Here is a 27939-nt window from a genome sequence, read left to right on the forward strand (position 1 = left end):
GTGTCTTTCCTAGTCAAACAACAACAAAAGCAAGCTGTGGCAAACATCTTCCAGTTCATTTTCCTAAGGCATGCTCATAAGCTCCAGCTCTGTAAAAACTTCTACACACTCATTTTTGCTCTCTGCCCCTCAGAAAGCTTTGTTTTTTTAGCGAGGTGACTTGTAAAACAGGTTCATGGTAGGGACTACCCCCCTCCCATGGCCAGGTTAGTATTTTAACCTCTTAATTGCTAACTTTTTTTCATCCTTGCTTTTACACTTGTTCCTGCTTTTTCCTTCTCTACTGATTGGAGTCAACCCCCCCCAAGCAGGTGACCATGTCCTGCCATGAGCTCAGCAGCAGATGATCACACCATCTCAAACGTCAGCAGACAGAGACTGTTTTCCTCCTTCCTTTTTTTTCTAACTTTCCTGGGGATTACATTAGTGCTTTGCTGTCTTTAATGCAGACTAGACAGCCTTGGCAGAGGCAAGGCATCCAAAGCTCCTGCCGAAACTTGCATTACCAATAAAAAAGGATTTAGTTCCTTGGCTTTCCAGGCTCCCAGGTGGAGTGATCTCTGGTGCCCATCTGCAGGACTGTTCTGCAGGGGGGTAAAACGGGCAGCGTGAGGCTGCAGGTCACAGAGCTGTGACCATGAGGTGCTGCATTCTCCTGTGGGCATTCTGGGGCTCACAAGGCATGGCACACCTGCACCTCCCCAGCTGCTGCAAATTCATGCCCCAATTTACCACACAGACCAGCTCAGCTGCAGGTTATTTGCCTTGTGGCAGTATCCCAAGGCCCTTGTGCAAATAAAGACAGTCCCTGTCTCCGAGAGCTTTCCTTTACAAAGTAAGATACCACAAACAGGGCAACAAAGCTGCGGGGTGGATGAGGGATGATCTGTGTGCACAGCTGGGAGGTTTCAGGTCACCACGTTAGTTAATCATCAGTAATCCCTGCTGGCATTTTACCTGGCCATGATTGTAATTCTGATTTGTAGCAGGTTATCAAGAGTAAGAATGGGTCCTCAGGAGGCACATCCAGGGAGGGGTTTATCTGAATAAATGAAGCCTGGAGGAAACCATTAATACATAGTGCAAGATATGGACAGCATTCAGATCTGACCTTGCTGGAGAAGGTTGATACAGTACAATCTGACAACACCAAGTATTTTCTGCAAACCACGGGTCAGTGTGCCATACTCAGACACTGATGGTTAAAACAGAAGAGAGAAGAAAGTCCACAAAAGAGACAATTACCAACCAATCTTGATTTTCTGGCCCATTTTTGTGGTTTATGGACCTGATGTGGCTTAAAGCAACCTGGAAGACAAATTATATGATAACCAAGGGGCTACCTCCTGACTGTAAATACTGGGATGTTTTATGTTTGAGGTGTACCATTTGACATAGAGATTAGAAAATGGTGTTGCATTAGTTACTATCCTTGATAGATCACCCACAGAGGGGAAATTCCCACCATGGATAATGTTGCCACTTCCCAGATACTGGAGCAGCTGGAGAAATAAGAAGGGAGGAAAAGAACCTGGAAAATAAATCACGACATTTTAATTCATGTCTTCCCATACATCTTACAGATTTTATATGTGATATGTATGTTACATACACTACGTACCTACTCTATACTACTGTTACGCATACATATATAAAGGTGGGGAAGTATGTATGCTAAACACACACACATCCTCCGAAGCAAAATTACATTATGGTCTTATTCATGGAGCAGCTAAGTTAGTACGCATTATACATACACATAAATACATACACACACATATAGATGTGTATATATACACATAGCTATGTGTATCTATACACAGAGATACATATGTATAGACACAAACGCACTCACAAAATACAGATACGTGTGTGTGAACGCGTAGACACAATTGGTAAGAAGATCCCCCTCTGAAGTGTAATGCCGTGACCTAATAATCTTACTACATCTGATGAGCCAGACTGTTAATACATTACATTTCAACTAAGCAAATTTCTTACAATCAACTGGTATAACTTATTTCTGCATATTCTTAACGTGGCTGCTGTTCAGTTTATTTTTTTTTTTTTTTAAGGTATGTTGAATGGATGGAGTCTCCAGTTTTTTCCCATTCCCAATAAAGATAGTTTGATGCTCTAGTAGTAATTTTAAAGTTTTTTTTCTTAAATTATAAAAAACTTCATTATATACAGTATACATGTCTAATCATCAAAAAATAGAAGCAGGAGACATTCGCATGAATTTTACCCTCTATAAATTAGCAAGGATGACACATTTTAAACAAATAGCAGGAACAGTTACTGCATTCCTTCTGTAATTTATTGCCTTCAGAAAAGGCTCAAATTACAAAATGTGTAGGGTGTAATGCTGTAGGCTGTTCAAACTGGGTTTGCAGTGTCTGCAACACTGGAACTAAATATTTACATGACTCTAAAAGATCTAATCTCTGGATTTCACCCCCCTCCCACCCCCTTTATTTAATTTGTATGCTATCTTTATCCACCACCCAGCACATTCCACACAGTCACTAAAGTTCATGGAAGACATAAGTGGGGAGGAAAAAAAAAAAAAAAAAAAAAAAAAATCCAGACTTTCAAAGGAAAGGAGGAAAGCTGTTTAAGAATAAAGAATAGATCATCCTTGTTAGAGCTGAAGTCTTGCAGCAATTTTAGTTGGATACATATGGATTCTAGCCATTGTGTTCTGAGTCAGTGATAGCACCTGGGATCACTAGAGACCCTGTCAAAGAGAATTTGTAGGGGGGAGTCACCAAATGACAATCTTTCCGAACCTGTAAGAACAGTCTTATCTCCAAAGGTTTGGAAGGCTTCAAAAGAGGCTAGAAATTCAGTAAGAACTCCTAACACACTGCAATATTCTTCCAACTTATTTTCATTCTTTGCTTACAATTAATTTGCTGTTAGTGCTGAAATAACTGTAAAACACTAAGGAAAAAAATTCATAAAATGTTTGCTGTCAATCATTTGTTAAACAGAGAAAAAGGGGCACAAGATTTTTGAGCCTGAACTCTAAATTCTGCTGGCTGATGATGGAAAAAAATGAATTATGGAGTAGAAGGTATATTGTCTGCAAAACTGAACAGATTAAACTCTAACATTGCACCCAAAAACAGAGCCCAGAGTTAGGCTGTGAAGAGATCCTTGCATGGCATTCTCTGAATTCAGAAGGTCAATGTGATGGCAGCTTTCACCTGCTCTAAGAAATACATCAGCATGTCACATCTCCTCTGACCCTACAACTACTTTTTGCTGCTGAAAAGCAATTGCGAGCAGGTGAGAAGCAAACCACCTTAAGGTACGCTGCTGACAGACCAATGTGGATGTCAAAACAGCCTAGAGGAGGCAGATACCTGTGGACAAGTCTGTTCTGTTTGTATTAAAAGACTCGAAAATAGAAAAGAAAGCAAATGAAAGGGTAACAGGATCAGCTAAAGCAGACAGACACACTCTACAGATATTTTCTTTTCTGCCGGGCAGTGGTGCCAATACTGAAAGTGTAACAGAAGTTAACAGCTGTTCCATATTTTCCCTTCAGCTGTGAAAAGTAGATGGAGACCATATATTAAGATCAAGAGTCTCACCTTCACCCCTTTCTCTGTGTATTCTCTAAAAGAAATGAAAAAAATCTCTTCAAAAATGTCAGTTTCAACAAACAATTATAAGGTAATATTGAATAGTTTCATTTTTATTATTTTTTCTCCAAATTTCAGGGGAGCAACTGAATCTTTGGCTACATCAAAAAAATCTGTTTAATGCTTTGCTACATTCTCACCTTTTGTAATGAGGTAACACTTGATTTTGTACGAGTTATAAGGACTGTTTAACAAGCAAGATATGAATTTGACTTTCATACCTGATCTCTTAGTCTTTCCTGGTGTCCCATTATTGCTGTAGCATGGTGGGGATATTTCTGTTTCAGATGCTCAAGAAAAGCCTCTCTCTTCCTGTCCATTTCCGAGGTTTGCATTCCCAGTATTTCTTTGGAACTGCGAGGGCCACCTACTGTATGTCTTCGAGGGATGTTGCGGGTGGACTTTGAATTAGAAGAAGTGTGACTGTTTGGGGTCGAAAGGAGCTCTTTAGATCGCAGACATTCTGCATCGTCTAGTGATGTTACATGCAAATTGGTTTTTGCCTGGTCTGAAACAAACAAACAAACCCGAACAGTGTATTATAAGAACTTAATCTCAACATTCACATTCGTAAGAAATGAAAATTATTGATGTAAAAGCTAGGTTCTTTTAAAAGTCTAGTAGCATTCAATGGCACATTCTGCATCATTAAGCATATACATGTTGTAAGAAGTGGCTCGGAAATAATCACTTATATAAGCTATGCACAGTACTTGTACACTTTTAACACACAACTGCAGTACTGCCTCACAGAAAAGTGAGCATCCTTACAATAGATGTTCCTTTTATATCATCTTTACCACTATGTGACTTGAAAAGAAGATCTGATAGGGCCCTTATTCCCTGACCTTTAAAATCTACAGGATGCTCTCCAGAAGAAACGGGTTTGTTCAATAGGCTGCAGTACACTTAATGGTCCTGTAACTAGTATCCTTAAGGATATCAACTGATATAATTACTTTGACAAAGCAGATTTGTAATCCTTAATCTTTTTTCAGTGTGTTTTCAACATGCTCGGAAACACCTATGAAATAATAAGAGGGTTTTCCAGGCCTTTTGTCCTGATTTCTGACTGTGGTCTGGTTTTAAATTTCACGGATCTCCCTTGGATTTTATAAGTCTCAGGACAGAAGGCTGGAAAATACTACATCACTTTTTCAATAAACCATTTCTTAAGAAACTGCATAAAAGCAAGTTTTGTGCGACATGAAAAAAAAGAAGAAAAAAAAAAACCAGATAAATTTTACAACTTTAAAATCTACTTTAAGACCAAAGACCATGATGACATTTGTGAAGAGATAGGCAGACAGGGAAGGTATGTAAGTATTGGCTTATCTTCAGGTAACTGTGTAACAGGAACCCTCTGGTGCATGAAAAAGTGTAGTCTGGAGCCTTGCTACCTAATACCTTTGAAAAATCCCTCACTCCTTTGTCAGGAAAGGAAAAAAAAAAGAAAGCAGCATTGAAAAGGCCTCTCCAAGTCTGATGTGGCTGATGTGGCCTTCCCCATCTTTCCCAAGCAGCCTCACACGTCCCTGCGAGTGTTAACCCTTTACAGCACCTCCCCGGGAGCAGGAAGCTCCTTCCTCTACGTGTTTTTAATGCATCTCTATTTCTCTCCATCTGACACTTTTTGCCTCGGAGCCCTTTATCCTCCTACCAACTGACTCCCCCGCGTGCTGCCATTTATACGGCACTGCTGTTTGGAAACAGGCACCTACTCACTTCTTTTTATGTTTCAGTCAGTCAGTTTGACACCCTGCCTACCACTTGCCTCCAGATTTTATGCTGAGGATTTTTCAGCTTTCTGGTGTGCATTGTCAATTGCCTGCCAAGTCCCACATAACACCAAGCCCTGGTACTAAAGTAAATCCTCTGTCAGTGGAGCTGCTGCTGGTGAAATGTCCCACCAACTCACAAGGGGAACCAATTCCCTTGGATTTCACAGGACTGGGCCCTGGAAGGTCCTCAAAGACTTTGCATCTTTCTGTAAGCTCCCTATAACGCTCAAGGGCTCCAAAATACCAACAACACCCCCTCATCCACATTCATGGAAAGCTATCCTGAACGAAGAACCAGACACAAGAGCCCAGACTGCAGGTGGCACCATCCTTCAATGAGCACAGATCCACGCACAACTTTGGAAATGCGTTTGGTTCAAGGGGAAGTTTTACTCTCACACAGATTCAAAATGCCATCTGTGATCTCTGCAGCTCCTTCTAAGACCTTCTTAGAAGCACAATCCTGGTTAAACCTTAAGAGCAGCAGCCTCACATGTATGCATACACACACGCACACAACTTTCCCAAGCACAACTCAATTAAAAAACACCCAACCCCACTGATTCCTGAAAATTCAGAGCACCGACTGCCAGGTACACTCCGCTGGTTTGAGAAAAGTGGCAAAAAGGAGAGTTTTGCTTGTAAGCAGTAAACTAATTTCTGAAAGCTGCACAGTCCTTTCAATGGATGTTACACAAGAGGAAAAAGAGGTGGGATGGGGCTGGCTGGAATTTACCATCTTTAATTTGTTGCACCAAGAGCCCAGAGGTTATATCCCTGAGGCGGATGGAACAAAGGCAGCAGACATAAATAAGGGATTTCCCTGGCGCTGGAGGTAGTCAGCGTGAACGTGGGTGACTGACTGCAGCAATTTGGTATAAACCCTTAAAGTATGGTCACAGAGGCAGTTTCAATCACTGAATTGGTGGCAGGTACTTCCTCAAGAAGGCAGGTAAACCTACACTGGCAAACAACTGAGAGCTCATGAATGTGTATTTCGGGTCCTAAATCTCTCTCGTGTAAAGCCTTTCCCTACTCTGCACTTCAGTCATTTCAACAGGTTAAGAAAGCTAATTTTTTGGAACATAAAGAGACATATCAAGTAAAGTGTTTTACCGCTATTTGTTATTGGGTGAAACCTTGAGAAGGAATCAAAAATAATTTATTTTTCTTATACTATATTAGAAAGATCAAAAAATTCTCTTATTTTTCTTTCATATATTTGGAAAATACTGTATAAATAGCAGTGAAAAGAAAGGAATGTAAACCATGCAAGCTAATTGCTAGTCTTGCCAGCACGCTGACCTGGGCATTCAGCAGGATCTGGCCGTGTTACAGCGCACAGCAGCACGTGACTTTCTTTGCAAACCAAACTCTCTGTGTTTGAAGGTCTTTCCCCTTGTAATTGCTGAAAAAAATCTTCCTTGGCCACCTCCCAGAAAGGGGCAAGTGACTTTGATGGGGAGGTTGAAAGCTGGGATGGTGAAACCCCCGCTGCGTAGCTTGGGGCATATAAGCTCCACAGCTGCTGTGTGTGCCACAGTGCTACAGGGAGGAGAAACTTGAGAGAAGTTTCCTGGATCCTGGAGTTGCTTTAATAACAGCGTGGGCAAACTTTCCGTATCTTCCAAGTGAAGAAAATCAATCCCCACAGATAACTGTGAAATGTGTGAAGGATCATGTGATGGGTCCCAGAAGAGGGCTAAGAGCAGCAAAAGGATAAATTATGCAAGTACCCTACTTGGAAAAGGAGTAAAGAGAAGCCAATGGAAAACACAGAGGTGTGAGATAAGCTTGTCTCCTTCTTTGCCTCCCTCATATTCAGAAGCTAAAAGCTCAAGGTCTTTGTGTTCAATAAAGTAGCAAGTCTAGAGGGCAACAAAGAGTAAGACGTGCTGACTGACAGGGGAGGGTTTCAGTTATCCCAGGGCTTGAGTAACCCTTACACTTGAGCTGCTTCTCTGATCTGAACACAAATTTCAGGATTTCTTAACATCACCAATTACTACAGTGGGCGTAGCTACAGGAAAGGCCGAGGTCTGCAGAGTAGAAGTGGTATGCCTAGGATTATCAGGAAGATTATCATGAAGGATTAATTGCTGTGAGCTAGAAATTAAAAGAAAAATAATAAATTTTTTAAAAAAAGGGCAAAAAAAAGAAAAAAAGCAGCCCTCCAACACGTCCTGGTATGCAATTCTTCTAAGTCACACCCTCCATGAAGTCTACAAAGGTCAGGAAAGTCACTTTGCTTCATTACTTTAAATGTTGTGAAGAGTCTAATAGCGCTGTTTTGCAACCCAGGTGACATGAGAGAAGAACATTGTCAAAATAATTTCAGAAAGGAACAAGTATGGACTTCGCCCATACTGATACTATGAAACTGAGCCCTGAAGCAAACCACATCCAATACTTAAAGTTTAAAAAAAAGAATATAATTTTAACAGCATGCATCAAACCCATCTCTGTTATATTTATGCTAGCAGTAAATTTGAGATTATTTGGAATCTTTCTAATTTACTCCACTGTCTTTACAATTGGGTCTCTTTCCAAGGAACTCTCAAATGTAAATTTTGGATATGGGCCAAAACTACTACATTTGATTATGAGCTTTCAGCATTCAAACTTTGGGGGAATCATAGGATTGGTCTGGTCAGACCTCTGTTGTTCCAGCTCCACAAGTCTCTCAGGCATCTTCATACAGCCCATACAGAAGAAATGTTACTGAAGGCTTTTTTTCCCCCCACCTATTCAGACATACCCTTCAAGTGAAGATTTCCATCCCACCGAACATAAACATATACAGACACAGATGCACGTGACTCACGCTGCCCAGGATTTTAACTTGTAGAAAATTATTCAATAGAGCATCAAGCAATTAATGAACCCCCAAGTAAAAAAAAAAAAAAAAAAGAAAAAGTACTCTTTTCTCCTAAGTTCTCTGTGCACTATTTTCTGGTATTACACACTTGTGTGATTTCTTTTAAAACTGCATGTACCCAACCATGAACTATTCGTTTCAAAGAAGCACTGTCACAACTTTTTCTGAAGTACCTATGAGGAATACAATGCACATGAACGAGGAATGTCCACAGGTGCTCCACAACTACTGTAACAGATACAGATTAGATCAGGCGTTTGTCATGCTACCTGAACGTCGTGCTCCAAGTGGAATAGCCCACATAGAATTCACCAGGAAATAGTTTCCATTCACTTTTAGACAAAACAGATAGTGCAACAGTGATTGTACAACCGCCCCATAGCTGAGCCGCCGTGAAAACCAGCTCATCACGTCTTGGCTTGGCTCCAAACCAAACCCAACGGATTTCACACGGAGTACACTAACCCTGTGACAATCTCCCTACAATTTCCCTCTTTTGAAAGTCACCCCGAGGAAAAGATGAGCTCAAACCTACTTTTGTGAAAGAGGAGCTGTTTCTCTGCCATAGGTGAAGCCGTCAGCATATTTAAAGGGGACATGACTTTATTTCTTCCCCCATCCCCGCGGGAGCAGCACCCTGCGCCCCGGGCAGTGTCCTGCCTCTGTGACAGCGGTGTAGCGTGCTCCCGGCTTTAGAGGTTAGGCATAAACCTCTGTAAAGAGAAAGTTACTCTTAAAGTCGAAGTATTAGGGCAATCTCCGGAGCCATTAGCACAAGACAGACATGCTTTTTTCAGTCCTTTTCCATGCATTCTGCCTTCAGTTATAAAAAGCAGCAACGAGGGGTCCATCTCCAACTCCATCTTTGCCTGATTCTCTTACTTACCCTTCATCTGCCTGCTGTCTGCTGAGCAAGCCCGGCACAGCTCAAGTTTCTGGCTTTCCTTTTCCTCCATTGTCCCTGCCTACCGCCCGGGCTCCCTTCTCCAACTTGGAAGGCGCAGCGCCGGGGCTGTCAGCGCCGGTCCCTGAGAGGAGAAGCGAGGCTCTGCCCTCCCCGGCGCCCCGCCGCACGCCGCGGACCAGGACCGGGCTCCGGGGCAGTGTGAACGGCGGCGGCGGCGGGCGGTGAGCCCCCCCCGGGCCGGGGCCCCAGCAGGTGATGGGCTTTCCTGCCGGCTCGCCCCTAGCCGTCTCTCTTCCCGCGGCAGCCGCCGAGCCTTATGAAAGGCAACATTTCAAACGTGATTACAGGCCTGAGTCTCTGCTGGAATCCGAATCTGTACCCTTTTAAATCTCTGTCATGGGACAAAAGGCTTTCCACCGAGTATTTTTTTAAGCTCGTAACCACCAAGCCCACAAACATTCCTGATAAATGCTCCTCTGTCTGTTTTAGCGTCTAGTTTAAAAGTAATTCATTATATAAGCGCTTTGAGGTTTTGTTTTCTGTTGAATTCTTTCGGGCTGCTCAGAGAATGAATTAGAGTGAAAAAAAAAAAAAATCAAGATACAGGAATTCAACTTTACTGAAGCCAATAAAAATGAATGGTAGCAATATGTAAGAAGGGACTTGGGTTAAGAGGGATTTTGAAGCCTCAGTAGCAAAGCATATAGAAACATATAACTAATTCTCTTTTGGCAGATCAGAGGCCAGAAGCCTGCACGAGTTCCAATAGATCCACCGGGCTGCAAGGCAAAAAAATAATGTGGCTGAGAAAAATGAGATCAAATCCCACAGATTCCAGCAGATGCCACATGTGTTGATTTAGTGGAGAATATCAGACAGAATTAGTCTACCAAAATCATAACTCAGAGCCAGAGATGGTGGAACAAACTGAGTGTTGAGTTACAGCACCAAGACCAGAAAGTTTATCCACAGACAACTTCTGAATTAGGTTAAGAACAAAGCATAACTGAGATATTAATGAAAATGGGCAATTTCTCATTTAAATCAACCCTGTACTGCAACACCAGATAACAGTTAGTATCTTGGATGTCTTTAAACAGACCTCGCATAATCTGATCTTCCAAGCTGTCTTCAACTCTGACTTCAATATAACATCAGCTAAATTGCTTGCAATGACCTCTCAACTATCCAGTCCAGACAGGCTAGGAAAATTCCCCTACATTTCCTTCTACATTTCTATCTGGCAGAAATGTCATCCTGTCTACTTAGATTATTGAATGCAGAAATGTTTTGTGTGTATATAAATTCAATACAGAAGCTCAAGAAGAATCCTACCCCAATCCTCCCCCTTCCAGTCAGAAAATCCATTTGAGTAAATTACAACTAACGATTGATAAACAAACAAAACTATTGTTCATTATATCATACATACCTATTCTCTAGCACTTAAGAGATATTTATTTTCCTTTTTAACAATTTGTTCTATATGGTCTTGGAGCCTGGCAAAGGTCCCAGAAATCTGGCATGGAAAACACAGAAAAGATGAAAATACAATCTAAACATTAGCACTGCTATTTAAGGCCTGCAGTACAGTGCTCCCAACAGAATACTCCTATAGTTGCCCTGTAATATAAAAAAGAACCAGTGTGATACACATTGTATTTAGAATAGTGTTTTTACTGGCCTTTGGTTACTCCTGCTCATTCTGATTGTGGACTATTTTAGGAGAAGTGATGGCCAGCCATCCCACTTATCTGATGTTGCCTTTTGTGATATGGAGGAATGTGCTTTTAACACTGAGGTTTTCCAGAGTCTGGACAAGCATGATGGGCCTCCTTCAACTTATGTTCACAGCCGGCTGGAAGGAGGAGAGGGCTCTTACAGGAATAGTGATCACTGAACATCACCAACTTCAAGAAGTGTAAAATAACTCAGAAACCCCTGATGGGAGGAGAAAGCCAGTGCAGTTGCCTGGAGTAGCAACATGAAAGCTGTACCAAAACATCACCTGTACACAGGGCTCAGAAACTGAGAGGTAGGAAATTAAGGGCATTTAAAAATACCTTATCCTGAAATAACACAATGAAAAGCACAAAACATACTTGCCTACAAATGCCTAAAAAGAAGGTGCTTTTTCAGCCTTGTGCAAAACCAGGGTTAGTTCTGGAGATCAGTACAGTTTGTACCCAGATCAAAGTCAATGTACTCTAGCCCTTAGGAGGCTTTACCTGCATCCGGGGGGGAAACACCTTAGAAAATTAGTTTAAGGAAAAAAAACCAAACATTAAAGCTAAAATACCTACTTTTAGCCAGCACCATTAGTTTCCACAGCCAAGAGCACAAGACAGAGTTGGTCTCTTGACTCCCCCATGGACGTGTCCTAGTGAGCAGCCAGATGCCCCCTGAGATAGTGCCAGCCTGGTCTGAAACTGTCACTTTCATGGAAACAAGATGATCTCGCTGCTGAGACTAATACTAAATGGCATTGCTGATGCTGGCAAGGGGCCTCAGCAACATGGATCCCCAAAATGCAGAGAAGATCTAAGAGAGATTGTTTATTTGGTGTGGACACATGACTTGAAAAGTGGGTGTCACCTTAGAACATCTGCAGATGCAGAAGTAGTCTCTTGAACAGGATTAAAGAGCATTGGCAAAAGGTGAGGCTCAACATGGCATGCTTCAGTATCACCAAAATCAAACAAAAGAGCCCACCCAGCCTCAGAGGAAACATGATCACCTCTGCGGCTGCTAAGGACAGGGGACAGCAAGGTCTCAAAAGCATGTCCTCACTTTAAGGGAAAAGTCCTTGGTCCCAAACGGGATTAATTCATATATGTAACAATGCCATTCTTAAGATGTTACCTAAGTCTGTTTAAAAGAATTAGTGAAATTCCTTTAGCAGCTGAGAAACTGGAGACAGGCAGAACTTTATACTGTTAGGCTCAAATAAAGAGCTCCCCAGTGCAGTCACTGGGATGAATCACCAACGACAAGTTAAATAAACTTGATTAACAAGTTCACAGAATGCAATCAGCATTTGTTTATCTGCGGGATCAACAATAACAGTGGTTCCTTTTAATTACTCTGCTCAGATCTGGACCCATCAATATCAAAACAATGCATGGAGAATAATTGCTAACAGGTTATGCTGTTCTAATTGTGTTTTAAATTAACATCCCAGAGCAACTTAAACACTTCTGGTTTTACTGTGTATGTAAAAGGAACAATTAACAAATACTGGCTGCGCTCAATTAGTCAAACTTATAACATACAACGACTTCATGGTTCTAGCAATTATTCATAACTAAAAACCTAGGAAGTTAATTATTAATAGTTAAATCAGAAGAAGCATCCTGTAATTAAAGACGTGTCTCAATATCCATGTGAAATCACAGAGCCACTGAGAAAAACATCATGAATGCTCTCTGCAGGAACCAAACTGACACTGTCTAACCTACTATAGTCCAGAAACAAATATTAGACCTGGAGTGGTGAGGCAGAAGCCTGGGAAGAATTCCGAGCACTTGAGCAAGTCACAGTGTGACACTGCCATTATGCAGCTAGAGACTGCTTGGGCCTGCCCGGTAGGAGGGGAGAACCAAGAGGGTGTTCCAGCGGGTCAGGAAATCTCCTTCCACACCAGGGAGTTGCAGGTGGCCGTTCACTACCAACTGGTTAGATTTGAAATGGAGAAAGTAACTTCATTAATAGAAAAACAGCACTTAAGGTGGTGAAACTCTGATTTCCACCTTGGCCACCTTGGCCAGCAGAGAGCAGCTTCAGTGCTGCAACTCACTGAGCACATCTATTCTCAGCGAGTTCACTGCGGTCCTTGGAGTGGTCTCTCAATGCTTAAAACTAAAATAGACTCACATCTAAAAGAAAAGGACCATGTTCAAATAGTATATTATCAAAGATGATATAATGCTAGCCACTAGCTTGTACAAGCAAAATGAAAAAACCCTCCATGCAAACAGATCTGCGGGGAAAGAGGTTTACACTCTTTTAAAATTAACTGTTTACTGATTTGGTATTGTACAACAAGGAATCACAGATTTTTTAATATGTGGAGGGGGGCTTTATGATCATTTGGTCTCATCTGCTTAGTAATGGATTTCAATGAACTGGTCCTATTTCTAATGGAAGGACAGTGGTAAAACTAACCCATGGTTAAGGAAAACATCTGAATTTTATTTAAAAAATTATGATGACAAACAATCTAATACAACCTCTGGGATTATTTATCATTAAACTATCTTTGCTGTTATAAAATCTGTGGAGAGTTCCAGTATTTATATTCCATGCATTCCAGTTCAGTTAAGAACTCTCATACACTTGAGGAAAAATTAGCCCAAGGAGTGAAATGGTAACACTGCAGCTGAAACAAGAAATAAACTGAGCATGAGCTTCTCTACATATCTCCACAACAGAATTTCATCATGTCTTGTTAGACCTACAGGTTTTAGCAGTTCAGAGCAGTTCAGAGGCTGAGACTGGTGCCAAGAGCCACCACCAGTTTTAATCACTAAAACAGCTATTAAAAAGAGTCACTAAGACATTGAACACAGATATTCAGGCAGTAGATACATTCAACTTTCCAATTCTATTTCAAATGGAGCTCTGGAATATAGCTGTAATCACCTGCCACTTGTCATCACCGAGCTCTCAGGTACAAAGAAGGATGCAGTGTCCCAGCCCACCTCCACCAACAAGCACTGTGCCGTTAAGTGCCTTACACAATTCCGAGTAACAGAGCATCCTTCATTCACTCCAGAAGACATTTTGCTCAAGCTCACAACTCTCACATCTGGACACCTACATCATGTTAAATAGGTTAAGTCTTCTGTTTTCCAAGTTTTGTTCTTGTTTCCTTCCTCCCCCTCCAAGTTTTTGAATAAGTGAAAAGGTCTGAATGCAGTAAACACTTGTGCATGTCCTAAATCAAACTGAGAAAAAAGACTGTGTTCATTGCAAAGAAGCGCTAACATTGAAGTGAAGAGAGAAAAAGAAAGGTGATTCTTCTCTTCCATAACTTTATCTCCCTCTCTAATTTGGGACAATCCCAACAAAGCTAACTCTAGATACACTTTAACATGACTTCCCTATCTAACATTAATATTAGCACATTGCCACCAGCACAGCCAACTTAGACCCTGGCATGCTACAGCTCCTCCTTGTGCCTGCCAGCCTGGCCACCCTGCCACGCATCAAACTTCCCATGCAGGATCACCTGTGGTAAGCAATGAGATCAGCCTGCAAACACAGAAATAGAAAATATGAACATCTGGTTTTGTAAGGTACCAAACAAATAAATGTGAAAGGAAAATGTGCCTTACATCACAGAAATTTCAATCACTAGAGTTTAATTAAATAAAAAGCAATATGTGGGTGGGAAGGAACAGTGTAGGGAATTGTTTCTGGGGGAGGTAGAAGAAACGGAGTGGAGAAGGTCACTTTTAAGTCCATCTGCTCTACATTCAGATTCTATTTCTCCCCAGTGTAAAGCATTTTGGTTTTGATAAGTTCCCTTTTGGATGAATTCACTCAGACAGAGCTCTGGTAAGAGTTTGAATTCGAACTGGTCCAACCTTTTAGCAGTGCCAGAAGAATAGACTTAATGTCTGACACACTGACTATTGCTGGTTTCATGGATGTCTGCAGGATCTGGTTGTAAATGTACAAGGCAGCACGCTTTAGTGATCAAAGGTATCAAGGGTCGCTCTCTGCAAAGTACAATTATACTCTAGAAGAATCATGAGAGATCCTTTATTTCAGCTCAGTTACCAAGGACACATGGAGTTTGTAAGATTGTCAGGTAACTGCTTGAATTAATATGAAATACAAAGGGTACTCTGATGGAGCCTGGGTCCGGAAATAATGTAATAGTTTAAGTTATGCTGTGATTACTGTAACTATTTACTCATCAACAGTCAATTCGGATAAATATTCTACCACAAAATAGTGGTTTAAATAAAGTAATTAGTAAATAATGATTAGAAATAAACACAATGGTACCAGTATTGTCAACCCACAGCATTCACACAATTCATGATGATGGTCTTTCTTGAAAGTCACTTTTGGGGGAATATTATTCATTTTACTCATCTGTGGGCTGTACACAATCATATATTTGACTTTTCTCCACAATATCACTGGCAAGAACTAGGTTTTTTTCTGAGATTCAGACTAAAATCACAAGAGGTCAATACCACTATGACTCAATGTATTGAGCATTTTTAATTGTTCTTAATACAGTTTCTCCCTGTCTCCTGCCACAAAGGCAGGAGACAGCAAATGACAATCTGAATGTCTGTAAAGAGATAAAGACAAGCAGAATAAACTCTTACAGCTTTGTTTCCATGTGGAGCTGATTTCTAACCCAGCATGGATGGTCACAGGTTGCAGCTTGTAAAGCTTTTGTTTCTACTTCTTGTAGAGCACCAGCTCCTGAAGGCATATGTAAGAGGAGAGGGATAGTGTAGAACTTTCTCTCCAACAGTTTATATATCCCCTTCCTTCAAAAGTGCCACTCTGACCTTTCCAGACCACACTGATGCTATCATTAAGACAGCTGATTAGTAAGAAAGCAATCAGAGATGACAGCAGTGGCACTCCTGTTCTTTCTCAGGCCTACCCAATCTGTTCTGCTGCGGTGCACACTTACTAACTCACTCTTCAGTATTGAGGATTTCATAGCTTCAGGGAAACAGGGACCATTTGATTATCTTGTCTGACTTCCCATCTATCACAAGCCATTAAATTTGATGTGGGGTCCTCACACAAAAGCCAAACACTTAAATGAGGTGGAGATGACATTACTGATCTCAAGAGACTGATGTTGCATCTGCTCTAGCGTTTGTTTCAAACCCCACGGCACATGCAGTGAGATCTACCCAGGTGATCAGCATAAGAAAATGAAGGACATCAAGCTCCCCACTGACTTAACCCTGAGAAAAGTTCTTTAACTTTAATTTGCAGGTGAGACATCCACTTTAAAAAAAACCCAAACTATCCTAACCGCAAAGCTGTGATGCACACATCCAGTCACTGTCTCCAGCACAATCACGCTCTTCTGCATGAAAAAGAACTGAAAGGAGAAAGAAAACCACCTCAAAACATACCTAGCCCAGTGTACATGGAGGGGGGCAAATCCATCTGAATGCTGCACATTACCTGCTGAGACGCTGTAGTGTGACAGTTAATTATAATCATTGTCTTTAGCACAGAGCTGCCAGTGCTACAAGCATGTTATTTGAGGGCATTTCAGCACGGAGGCCCACAAAGGTGGTCGATGGAGCTGACGGCGCAGGCATACCACACCCAGCAGCAGCAGGACTGCCACGACCCTCCACCCTGCAACAACCACCACCATAAATACAGGCTTTCTTCCTACACCTGGGCTAACATGGCTTTGCAAATACACTCATTCTTATTTCACAGACCGTGTTATAGTTAATTGACTGATATTTAGTTACCCACAGTGCTAAGAAATTGCTTCCTATTTCTTCAGGGTAAAGTTGACTTAACTTCTATTTCCAGCAATCAGACTAATTCATCCTTTGTCAGCCAGACACACCAGTGCTGTAGGACCTGCGCTTGGCAAGAAAGCCACTTAACAACCTCCTCCTCAATCATTCACATCAGCTGAGCTCCTGAAGAACTGCATTTTATCTCAGTCTTGGTTTTCATCTTGGAAAACAACTCTTTGCCTCTCTTAATTTTCTTTCTAGTATGCCAGTCTTCTCCCTGCAGTACAGCTAGCAGGATTATCAGAGCCCATTCTTCTGAACTTAATATACTAACAGTAATAAAAGGGTACGTGACCTAACTACCTCTGAAAACACCAGTGCAGCTGGATGCTGCACAACAGCAGGGAGCCCCCAGGGAAACTGTTGTAAGGCTGGAGCACTCCCCCCAGCTGGGACAGGGAGCCTGTGGCCACAGCTACCTCCTCGCAAAAAGGGACAGGGTGCTTTGGTTTGGCAAGGACAAAATGTCCCAAGCTGCAAGTGAGCGAGCTGCAATGTCATGACTCTGGTGTCATATCCTATTTCTCCTACAAGGGGAAGTCTGCTCTATCTGTGCAACACTACTGCAGAAGATAAAAAGGGAGAGAAAGTAACAATGATCCGTCTCATCAGGCTCCAAGAAGCACACAGAATTGCCTGGGGTGAAGGCAAGAATAAGCAATGTCAGCACAGAAAGGTGTCATACAAGGTTTAAGCTTATTCAGAGGTAGAGCCTCTGTCTCTCTAATGAATAAATACATGACCCAAGACAATTTAATTCCAACTGTTCTGTATTTCTTACAAGAACTTTTCAAACAATGTGATGACTCACAGGTGAGGTCTCCACTGACAACATACAATGACATCATATTAGTTATCTTCCTTTACAAACTGCAAGTCTGCACTGGGATAGACAAATACCTCTCATAATATACCACGTCTTTACAGGTGGCATAGCTGAGGAGAGGGAACAGGCAGTAAGTAGTGACAATGACAAGTACTCTTCACTCCAAAGTAAAAGGTTATTAAACTCTAATTGGTAACATAGACAGCTTTTACTGCATACACATATATTCCAATACTCGGATTTCCAAGACTCATCTGCAAAAGTATAACTTCATAATTTATTCCATTTTATTTATGATTTTCATACTATTGCCTTAATCTTTCATAATTAACACAACAAGGTCCAATGATAAATTCACACTTTTTTCCCTTTTTTGCTTTTTGCTGCCATCAAAAGATAGTACTTAAAGACTGCAGCTGGAATGATACCTAAACAGTTGGAGAAAATTCTGGGCAGCTGGAACGAAAGAAGTATCAAAATCTCTTTGAGACAAGATGACAATATTACTTATATGCCCCCATTTCAGTTTTATAAGCTCCTATAAATCCTCTCTCACAGCAGAGAGTAATGCAGGAATGCCCTTGGAAGAGGGCAAAAGCAAAAGATGAGTTTGAAACCCATGAGTAGTATTCATTCAATACTTTTAGCTTGCTTTTTTGCAAGGAGTCTTGCTGTAAGAGCTTAAATCAAGAATAGCTGGATCCTGGTAGAGAAGCTCTATTCAGAGCTTTCCTCTATCCAGGATTATGGGAGGAAATCTAAGTGCAGAAGATGGTCTGCAGAGGGCTTTACAGGTCTGACATCACTTGAAACACCTACATCAAATCTGAACAGTTTTCTAAAGAAGTGCCTAAATGCAGTCAGAAAATACAGGCTGAATACCACAGTCAGGGGGTAAAATGCTACAGGCAGTAATTATCTACCACTTTCTTTTCCAACCATCAAAGAAGGTAATTTGTTTGTTTTCCCTACCCTGCAAGGAAAAGACTGGGTGGTCTTCTGACTTTAAGAGCCTGAGAAATATTCTTCTCTAGGCCAAGGCCACACCGAGTCTCCAGGGCATCATGAGGTCCTTTTCAACACTGTCTCACACTGTACTTGATTTCAGTCGCAGACATTAAGGCTGTGGCAGTGCTTTGCAAATCATCACTAAATACCTTTTCTTCATAGCTCCATGCAAATCTCAGGAGTGTTTCCAAGACATGAATAAAGCCTCAGTTGTTGAAAAGTAGCATGTTTTCAGTTCCTCAGCTGTCTTCATCAGCATGGGACTGTCATGCTGCAGGGATTCTTTATCTGGCTAAAGACTAATTCCTCTTCATCTTGCAGTTGTTGCCAGTTGTAAGAATATAGCAGCTTTATTCTGTACATGATAAGTAACTGTGAATTCTGAGGGGGTGACATCTCAATAAAACATAAACATAAAAACTTGGCCGCTTGCAGACAGATTAAATCATGCACCTTCCATTTTTCAAATAAAACATCTAATATATTGCTACACATTCAGAATTTAAAAAATTAATTAAAATTTTTTTTATCTTCAGCCCCTTCTCAAACAACATACATCTGATAATACCTATGCTCAAAGCCATGCCATTTAAAGTCTAAGTTGTTTGCGTACTAAAAATCCTAAGTCATAGAGTGTTCAGTGTTGCAACTCAGCTTCCTTTTGCACTAAAAGGAAGCTAGGACAAAATGGGGCAGAAACCAGGCTGAAAAGCTTTCTGAAAGCTGCAGCTGCAGCCAACAGCTGAAATTTAAAATCAGACATTATTTTCTCTCCTCATCTTGTGGGCTCTGCCACAGTTTTCAATAAACCACAAATTCAGCCACAGAGGCACTATCACTCGTAATTTTCTTTTGCTGATGGAGCTAAAATAAGAACCAGAAACACTTCCCTCTGACTTCAGAAAGCAGCGTATGTCACTCTGCAATATACTCTTGACTCGTTCCATGTGGACAATGTGTTAGGCAAGTAGCAAACCCCAAATGTGGTCCTGTGAAATTAATAATTTCATGTTTCAGAGAGAACCTCAAACACAAGATCATATGGGTTGGGGAAAGCAGAAGCAAGAACTGCATTTCCGCTTCCCAACCGAGTGAGCTGGCATGTGATAGCCATCAGATATGGTTCCCTTGGATTTCCACAGGGCATGTAGCAACATCCCTTGATAAAGAAACAAAGAGAGGAGATACTCCTATTGTAAAAAAAAAAAAAAAAAAGATAGGAAAGATGCTATAGGATCAAAAGCCAAATTTCCCGGGGGATGGAGATTACCAATGACATCACAGAGAAAGCATTGGTCCAGGCAGCCCTCAACATTAGTGAGATGGAAAAGAGGGCCTAAGTAAGGTGGCAGAGCTTACTGAGAACATTACGATATCCAGTGAAGACAAGGGCTTATTATGAAGAAGAGACTTCACAAGATTTGCTGACTAGTCGGTAAAGTGACAGATGAAATCTCATGTAGATAAATGTAAAGTGATGCACATTGACTTCGAATAGACTATTACCACTCAAAAAGAGAGTTTGAAGTTATAACCATTTTATGAAAATTTAAGCTCAGTGTTCATTAGTGATTAAAACCCCAAATAGATGTTAGAAAATGCTAGGAAAAGAATAATGAACAAGACAGATAATATCGTTATGCTACTGTACAAATCCACAGCCTACCCACATTTTGAATATTGCATGCAGTTTTAATTCACTCCAGGTCAAAAAAGATATAGCAGAAAAAGAAATGTTAAGAAAAAGGCGGCATGGATGATCAAAGTTATGGAACAGTTTCTGTACAAGGAACACCTAAATTATGTAGGAGTCTCCATTCTGAAAACAGATGACTCAAACATTTGTTTGAGGTCTATAAACATGAGAAACAGAGAGAAGCTGAATAGGAAAAGACTGTTCATTGTCTCTCTCAATACAGACTGTAGGATCATCAAATGAAACAGGTAGGCTAATAACTCAAAAGTACATAGTTGTGAATACTAATTTTACAGATCACTATGGAAGCACTGGTAAGCTGGAGAACTTCTTGCTAGGACATTGCAGTTGCTGAGCTTAAAAAAGTTTAAAAAATAAAAGAACAAGTTAATAAAAAAAATCCATTAAGGACTGTTAAAAAAAGGGATATAATCCTTGTTTTATTTAAAGTAATCTCTTAATCATATATTGCTGGAATCTGGGAGGATATTCCAGAAGCATCACTATGTACTTTCCTTGATCTTGTATCCTTCTCTAGGTAACCATCACTTAGAGACAGGTTGTTGGCCTGGACCTCTGGTCTGACCTGCTACAACTGCTGTTACACTTGACAAGGTATGAGAAGCCCTAATGCTGGCAGTAATACTTTGTCATATGTGATAAAATAAAGAAATAAAAGCACAACAGAAAAATAACAACCCCAGCTGTAATCAAAACATTGCTGTGTAGTGAGAATCGTACAGAAATCTCTTCCTGGAGTGAGGATATGGGAGAGAATGAATGGCATACAATATGTTAAGTCATATCATCTCATCGGTTGTAAAAATGGCCTTAAACATTTGCCTACACAGGGAAGTTAGTGTAGTGAAAACTAAAGAATGAATTTGCAGTGCTTCAGCTATTCCACAGAGGTGGCAGACAATGCAGGGTAAATCTTACATGGCATCAGCATCTAAAGCTCTGGCTACCACCAAGTGTCAGAATGCTATTAAGCCTTTTGTTCCGGGGATCTGTACAGCTTTGGGGGGCTGAGATCATCTTTTCTCCCTCATTAATTCCCCATTACCGAGAGGCCATGCTGGAGGACTTTAGGTGCCATGACTCAGCCTAAAGCTGAGAGCTGCACCAATCCTCCCTCACCCTTCCCCATCCTTCTGTAATATGGGATAGAGGGTAAGGGCAGGTAAGGCTGTGCAGATTAGTGCATGGTACTCCACAGTGTAGTACTGGGATCTGGCAGCAGTAGGATCATTGGCAATTTGCTTATTTAGGAGCAGGAAATCTGAATATCTGCCCACACTACCACACACAACCTCTCCACGAAGGCATCATGATGTCACATGTTTTGTCCTTGTAGTTCTTTGGAGATTTGCTTTTACTATTTCCTTACCTTACTGAGATGTCTAACCACCTCCCTACTTTCCTACTCCAAGAAAACAGGAGAGTCTTCTTTTTTTTTCAATCAAGAGATTTTTCAAGGGCGAGGAATAATACACCTTTTATTAAGCAGCTATGCACAGTAAGAAACTTTTTACTAGCAATTTCTCAAGGAACGTTATGACTGGCTGACTTGAAAGAGGCCTATCCAGAATCTCATTAGAGTTTCAAGTACTTTAGAAAGCAGTTCTTACTGAATTATCAAACTTGCACAAAAGTAATGGCAGTTTCATTCCTGAGATTATGTACTTCTGTGTTAACTGCAGAAACATATCAGACTAGTAATGAGCGCCACGCACTTAGAGCTCCTGCAGTAACAGGGAGCTGCTGGGATATGTTGGAGAAGACTCTCCATAAACATTTTATTTGCATGATTAAATACTGTTTTTCAAAGTGATGCACACATGACATGATATACAGTGATGTATCTCAGTAACTCTTGACCCAGAAAATCTGAAGTGGTGAGAAGAAAAAAACGAAACACAAAAACTTCATGGGTGTGGAGTACATACAGTTCACAACACTTTGCATAAGCAATCTTTGCATACTGGTGTTTAGACAGAACAGCCAAATCTGTCCTCTGTTGGAGACAAAGGCCCCTGCGTATGAACTTGCAAAGGTGGCTGCAGGCTGGCAGAAGCACTGCTGGTTCTAGAGCTGTTTTATCTGCAATATTGACACTGCAAATAAGAGAAAATCAGAGTGCTATTTTCTTGCTGATGGCCCTTCTCCTTAGATACCACCAAAGAATCCCAGAGCTTCCTTCTTCTCAAGGGAAGGCAGCCTGCCACACCTCACCAAGTCTCAGCCATAAAAATACAAAAATACATCAAACTAGTGTAAGCTATGTACCTAGGTGAAACAGGAACCTGCTGAAGGTTACTCATCCCACTCATTCTAGACCCCTATTATAGGATGGGGTGAATTAGTCTCCTGAGATGCCTCTCCATGACTGTAAAACAGCATACACATTATTCTAAATGCCCAGCGCATATAAGGCCAGTGTTACAGGAGATGCCTCTCGCAAACAGGCAGAGCAGAACACAGATAGTTCAGTGGGCAGCTCTCCATTGGAGATAGTGGTGGTCTCTTGAAAACATCTGCAAATAAGTTTTTTGGATGGTATCACACTTCCTTAAATAGTTCTGAGAATAAAATATTTTTGTTGTTTTTTTTTTTTTGGAAAAACATGTATTATCTACACATGGAAATATCTTATAATACTCTTTCGCATTTCCACGATATTTTAGACAGTGGGTGATTCCCATGTAGACTGTTTTCCTCAAAAGCCAAGCATATATTTAATCCTAAATTTTAGACTTGTGTTCCAGATTATCTGTATGAAGATTTTCCTATTTCTATTTTTGCCCAGCACTTTTTGTCATACTGTTTTGCTGCCAGCAGACTAGACAATCAGTTTCTTGAACACATCTCTCTTGAAACAAAACTATCCAGCTCAGATCATATTCTAAGGAGACTCTCACCATCAGAAAATCCTGTTTTACAAGGCTGAGGACTGTCTGTCTTTCCCTTGCACTACATTTCTGTTTGCAGTCCCATACCAGATGGAGCTGTTGAATGACTCCTGTCCAGGCTTTGAAAACCAAAGCATGAATCCTGCTCTTAAACTTCTGTCCATAACACTTCACGAGTGGTTGCTGTGGCTCTGCCAGAAGAGTTGCAAACAGCACTTCCTTCTACATTTCAACCTCAATCCATGTAGACACATCACGGCATCCACACTGGGCTCTGCTGACCAGTGCCAGGATCTCAGGTCTGTGCAGCATATGGCACCGCACAGAGAAGGTAACACTTCTTCCTCTCAAGCAAACATACACACGCGCTGTGACTCCCTGCTTAGCTATTTCTTCTCTCATCTCTCGGCTTGTCTTCTTCAACATATTTTGCTGACAACTTATCTTACTTTGCTCCATATAGCCCCCTCCTCTCCCCCACAAAACGCAGGAAGAAGAACTATGGCAGTATGTAAAAGGTTGAGGTTTCAAAGCTGTTGGTAGTTGGACAGAATGGATAGTTGGAATGTTGAGAGGCAGCGAGCTGGGCTGGGAGCTTACAACAGCCAAAGGCTGTTCAGCTTCACCGTGACTACCTGCGGGGAAAGTGAGCAGCCACCTCCTGCAGGCATTGAAGCTGATGTCCCTTAAAGCACACAGCCCAGTAGGAGGAGAGGAAAATCGCTTCCTGTCTTGCTACTTTGTCTTAAGACTTGTTCTAGCTTTTCACTTTGTGGTCATCAGACGGCTATGCTCAATGTCCTGCCAGTGAAATACATGCAATTTTTGCAAAACTAAACAAACAATTTCCTACCATGGAAAGTCCCAAAGCACTGAGAAAATAGGTTGATCTCCACCCATTGTCTGTTTCAAAACTTCCTTTGCAGCTTCAAATTACAGCCTTCTAATGAAAGTATGGGGAAATCAGATCAACAGAGAAGCCAGACTTTGCCAAAAGCGATATTAACAACATGCAAACCACTTTTTTTTTCTTTTTTAAGATCTTTTTAAACTTATAATTTGTCTCTCATCCTCAGTGAAACAAAATGAACTCCAAAAGAAGAATACGCAGAAGCATGTCCTGCGCACTCCCAATGTCTGGTAATGGCGGGAGCTGTGCCCTGGGCAGTGGGCAGCCTTCTCCTCCCAGGTAACTCTGAGGAAAGTGCTGTGCACAAACCCAAGCCTAAAGTCACATCATAGCAGATTGCTAACAGAAAATCCCCATCTGAGAAAAAAGTCCAAAAACTTTATCAGGCCTGGATAAGAAAAGTTAAAGTTATCTTAGATGCTGTTTGGGAAACCTCAAACTGTGATCTTGTAGTTCTCCATAAGGAAGGCATGAAACAACTTAAAATCTCTGGTCTGTCTCTAAGGTCTTATTTGTTCTCAGGGTGAAGCCTCAGACTTCTGGCTCTCACCACAGCCCCAAAACTGGCTAGACCACAAAAGAATCTGCAGCAAGCCAGTGTAATAAGACTGATTAACCACTTAAACTCTACTTAAGATCTCAAAATAGGTCTTAAGTAGAAGATGGTACATTTTACTCTGTAAAAACTCATCACACTTGTTTTTGTAGTTACACTGATGATGCATGCAGGCATGCACTCTTGGCACTTTGTGCACCCACTGCAATGTCATCAGTATGAACTGCTAAGTTCTGAAGGAAAACTCAACGTTTATAATTGCATTTTAGTTGCTGGGGTTGATGTCTGGTTGGAGATAAAAACAAAACAAAACATAAACCCACCAAATACCAGCTGTGATGCCGGAAGAATTTTTGAATTGCTCATATAAAATACTTGCATGTGGGACATTCTGCATTACTTCTTAACATTACTGCATTTTCTTCCCAGGGATGGGGCTAGATTTAGACCCCAAGAACATATAGTGTTGCCTATGGAAAGAAAAATACTGATGAATTCATAGCTGATATGTTTAAGAAAAAAAAAAAAAAAAGATTAAACTTGACTTGGCAAAGTCTTTACACGTATTAGATAAAAGACTTAGAAAACAGATGCTCCTTCTTACCAGCAGCCAAGATCTTCTAATAGCCCTACAACTTGTTAATCAACTAACATATGGTACCACTTTAGGAAAACACACCATTCTGATTTTGCATTTACATGGTCTGTTTCCTACAGAACTATTGTCAAGATTTAGCCATTTTACTATAACCTAGTAATCTTTATTCTTATACCTTAAATTAATCAGTAAGCACAGAAATAAAAAGTGCATCGATTTAAATCTAAACAGTAAGTAAAACTAATTTTCACATGGTTTCCAATGATGGATGACTTTCCTCATATAACGACGAACCTCACCAGTCTGTATAAAAATCAGTTTGCTGCAAAACTGCAACCTAAACATTCTGTTGACTTTGACTTAAGGCCCCTGAAAACCCAATATTTTAAGTGTTTTGGGTAAAGCTAAACTGTCAAGGCAAAATGTAATGTAGCTTCATAATATCTGCAAAAAGGGTTCCCACATATGCATAACGTTATTAATGTGTTTTAACTTCTTATTTCCTTACTGTCTCCTAAAAAGACACTATAATTTACTTACAAACAATGTACTTCTAAACACATATTAGGTAAAAAAATAAAATGTAATTAAAGTTTCTTTTTCAATGAACCCTGTGCACTTATTTAAGTTTTAAACCAGTATTGCTCTGCTGCCCTACTCCCTCTCAGCCTGCCACTGGCTTCATTTACCCATACTACCAATCCTATTAAACCCAATGGTTTTGCACTGCAGACAGGTAGGGTTTGGCTGCTGTGGTTCTTTCTGCAATGCCACTGCACCTCCGCAGCCCTGCGTGTGCCAGCCCTGGCAAGGGTCAATAGAAGCTGTGGGGCACCAGGTGCTGCAGGCTTTGTGGCAAGCAGCACGGGTATTTTGGCATGTCACCCCATAGACAAGGTGACATCCAAATAGCTGTGGTCACAGTGTGGAAGGGAACGACTGTCTTTGCCCAGACATAGAAACTGTAAGCAAGAACAAAGAAGTTTGGTAGAAAAAGTCTATAAAGCAGTAAAGCTTGTGGAGAAAGCTTAGGGGGGCATTCATGGTTTATGTTTACTATTTAAATTAAAGATAGGCAGTTTTAAATATATATGGTGTATACAGATTCTGCCTTTTTTTTGAGGCCGTTAGGAGGGCTTGGGTTTTTGCTGATTTTTTTAATGCTTTTAACGACAGACACAGATGTAGCACAGTTTAAAAAGCATTTTCAAAGTACTGTCATATGGAAGCTTGTTTAGGAGTACAAAAAGAATTGCCTTACTATGCCAATGACAATGGATGGAGTTCTATTTAAAAGAAGAGATAATTGGAAAATTTCTGAATACCTGAAACACACTAAAAGCACCCAACATTCACAGACAAATTACCAATTTTCTTTCAGGATTTCCAAAGGCAGCATAAAAATGAAAGTAAGGTACGTCAATTCCTGAAATTTGTCTGAGTTACAATTTAAAAGTTGAAATCTGAGCTTTCACTTCCAAGAAATACAAAGGTCCAGAGTTCGAGCACAAGAAAGTGATGTAAGAAAAGTGAAATAAAGAAAATGCAGCAACCTTTAGTTATTTGACAAGTTTCAAAAGCTCTATAAATTCGCATAGATAGGCTGGAAACAATCTGACATTCTCAATTTATTCATGATTAAACTTTGAGCTATACCATATACACACCTGTATGCACAAACACATAAAGCTGCAGCTTTGTGTTTCACAGCATATCTCTCTTTCTCTATATTGTTTACCATCAATTAAATTATAAACTGTATCAAGAGGTGCAAGAATTTCCTGTACTGCGTGTGGTATAACAACAGTCCACTGAATTCTGGTATGGGTTTCAGGCTACTACTCATGATATTTTAAAATGGATTGCAGAAATCCTCAGTTAAATATTTAATTTTCATTTAAAAGTAGCAATAATCTTCTTGAATTGATGTATGAATGAAATTAAATGGATAGTTTCACATCTTGGTGTGCACATCTCCGAGATCTGTAAGAAATCCAAAGCAGGTGATACTGCCTGTGAAACAAAGTCCCCGCCTGGCCAAATCCCAAAGCAGAACATAGGATGGAACAAGACACTCAACGCTGGAATGTGTCTCTTCTCGAAAGCTAGCACATATGTGACAGGGACAGTGTGTGAGGGTGGCACACCTGGGTGTACAAGCAGCTTCACAAGCAAGCTAATTTCACACCTGCAGCAACATTTTTGCCTTGAAAAGGGTTGCGAAGAATAAAAAGAATACCTTCATGGATTATCTGGTGGAAGATGTTTCTTCCATCTCCAGGTTCTGGGGTTTTTTGGTCTTTTTTTTTTTTTTTTTTAATGAATTATTTTCTTTTTAATTTTGCTGCCTGAAAGTTTAAGAAAGTCCCTCATTTGCTTAACAAACCTCAGCTCCTAGGGGCAGAAAAAGGAGAACAAATGTGGATTTTCAACAGTTTAAGACTTTTGAGGTGCAGAGCCTCTTTGGCATTTGTCTACCAACTCCTACAAGAAGCCCATAAGCAGCAGTGGGATTTCCAGTCACTGGAATACATACAGGTTCCCGAAGAGCAGTCAGGGAGGTATGGACCCTGTCAGACCTGGCTGAGAGCCTGTGCTTTGCCTCACTTCACCCAAGCTGCCTCCTCCTTGAGCCAGCTCCGTTGGGGATGAGCGGGGGACAAAGGGACTTGAGGAGCACAAGGG

General features: G+C 40.8%; 1 protein-coding gene across 10 annotated transcripts in view; it reads right to left on the minus strand.

Annotated features, from left to right (window-relative positions):
- KIAA1217 (KIAA1217 ortholog) overlaps positions 1-27939 on the minus strand; it is a 345281-nt gene that overhangs the window by 171458 nt on the left and 145884 nt on the right. For 8 of the 10 annotated variants that reach the window (XR_003993036.1, XM_030496766.1, XM_030496711.1 and 5 more), the window contains exons 1-2: positions 9199-9396; positions 3875-4161 (exon numbers count right to left, since the gene is read on the minus strand). Coding sequence is in view for 9 of the 10 variants with exons in the window: in XM_030496766.1 (XP_030352626.1) it covers positions 3875-4161; positions 9199-9268 (357 nt within the window). In the remaining variant the exon portion in view is untranslated. Of the gene's footprint in view, positions 1-3874; positions 4162-8847; positions 8904-9198; positions 9397-27939 lie in introns of those variants that run through there. The other 2 variants (XM_030496702.1, XM_030496694.1) reach the window with 2 other exon arrangements.

The sequence above is a fragment of the Strigops habroptila genome, chromosome 1, assembly GCF_004027225.2.
Source record: "Strigops habroptila isolate Jane chromosome 1, bStrHab1.2.pri, whole genome shotgun sequence".
NCBI lineage: Eukaryota > Metazoa > Chordata > Aves > Psittaciformes > Psittacidae > Strigops > Strigops habroptila.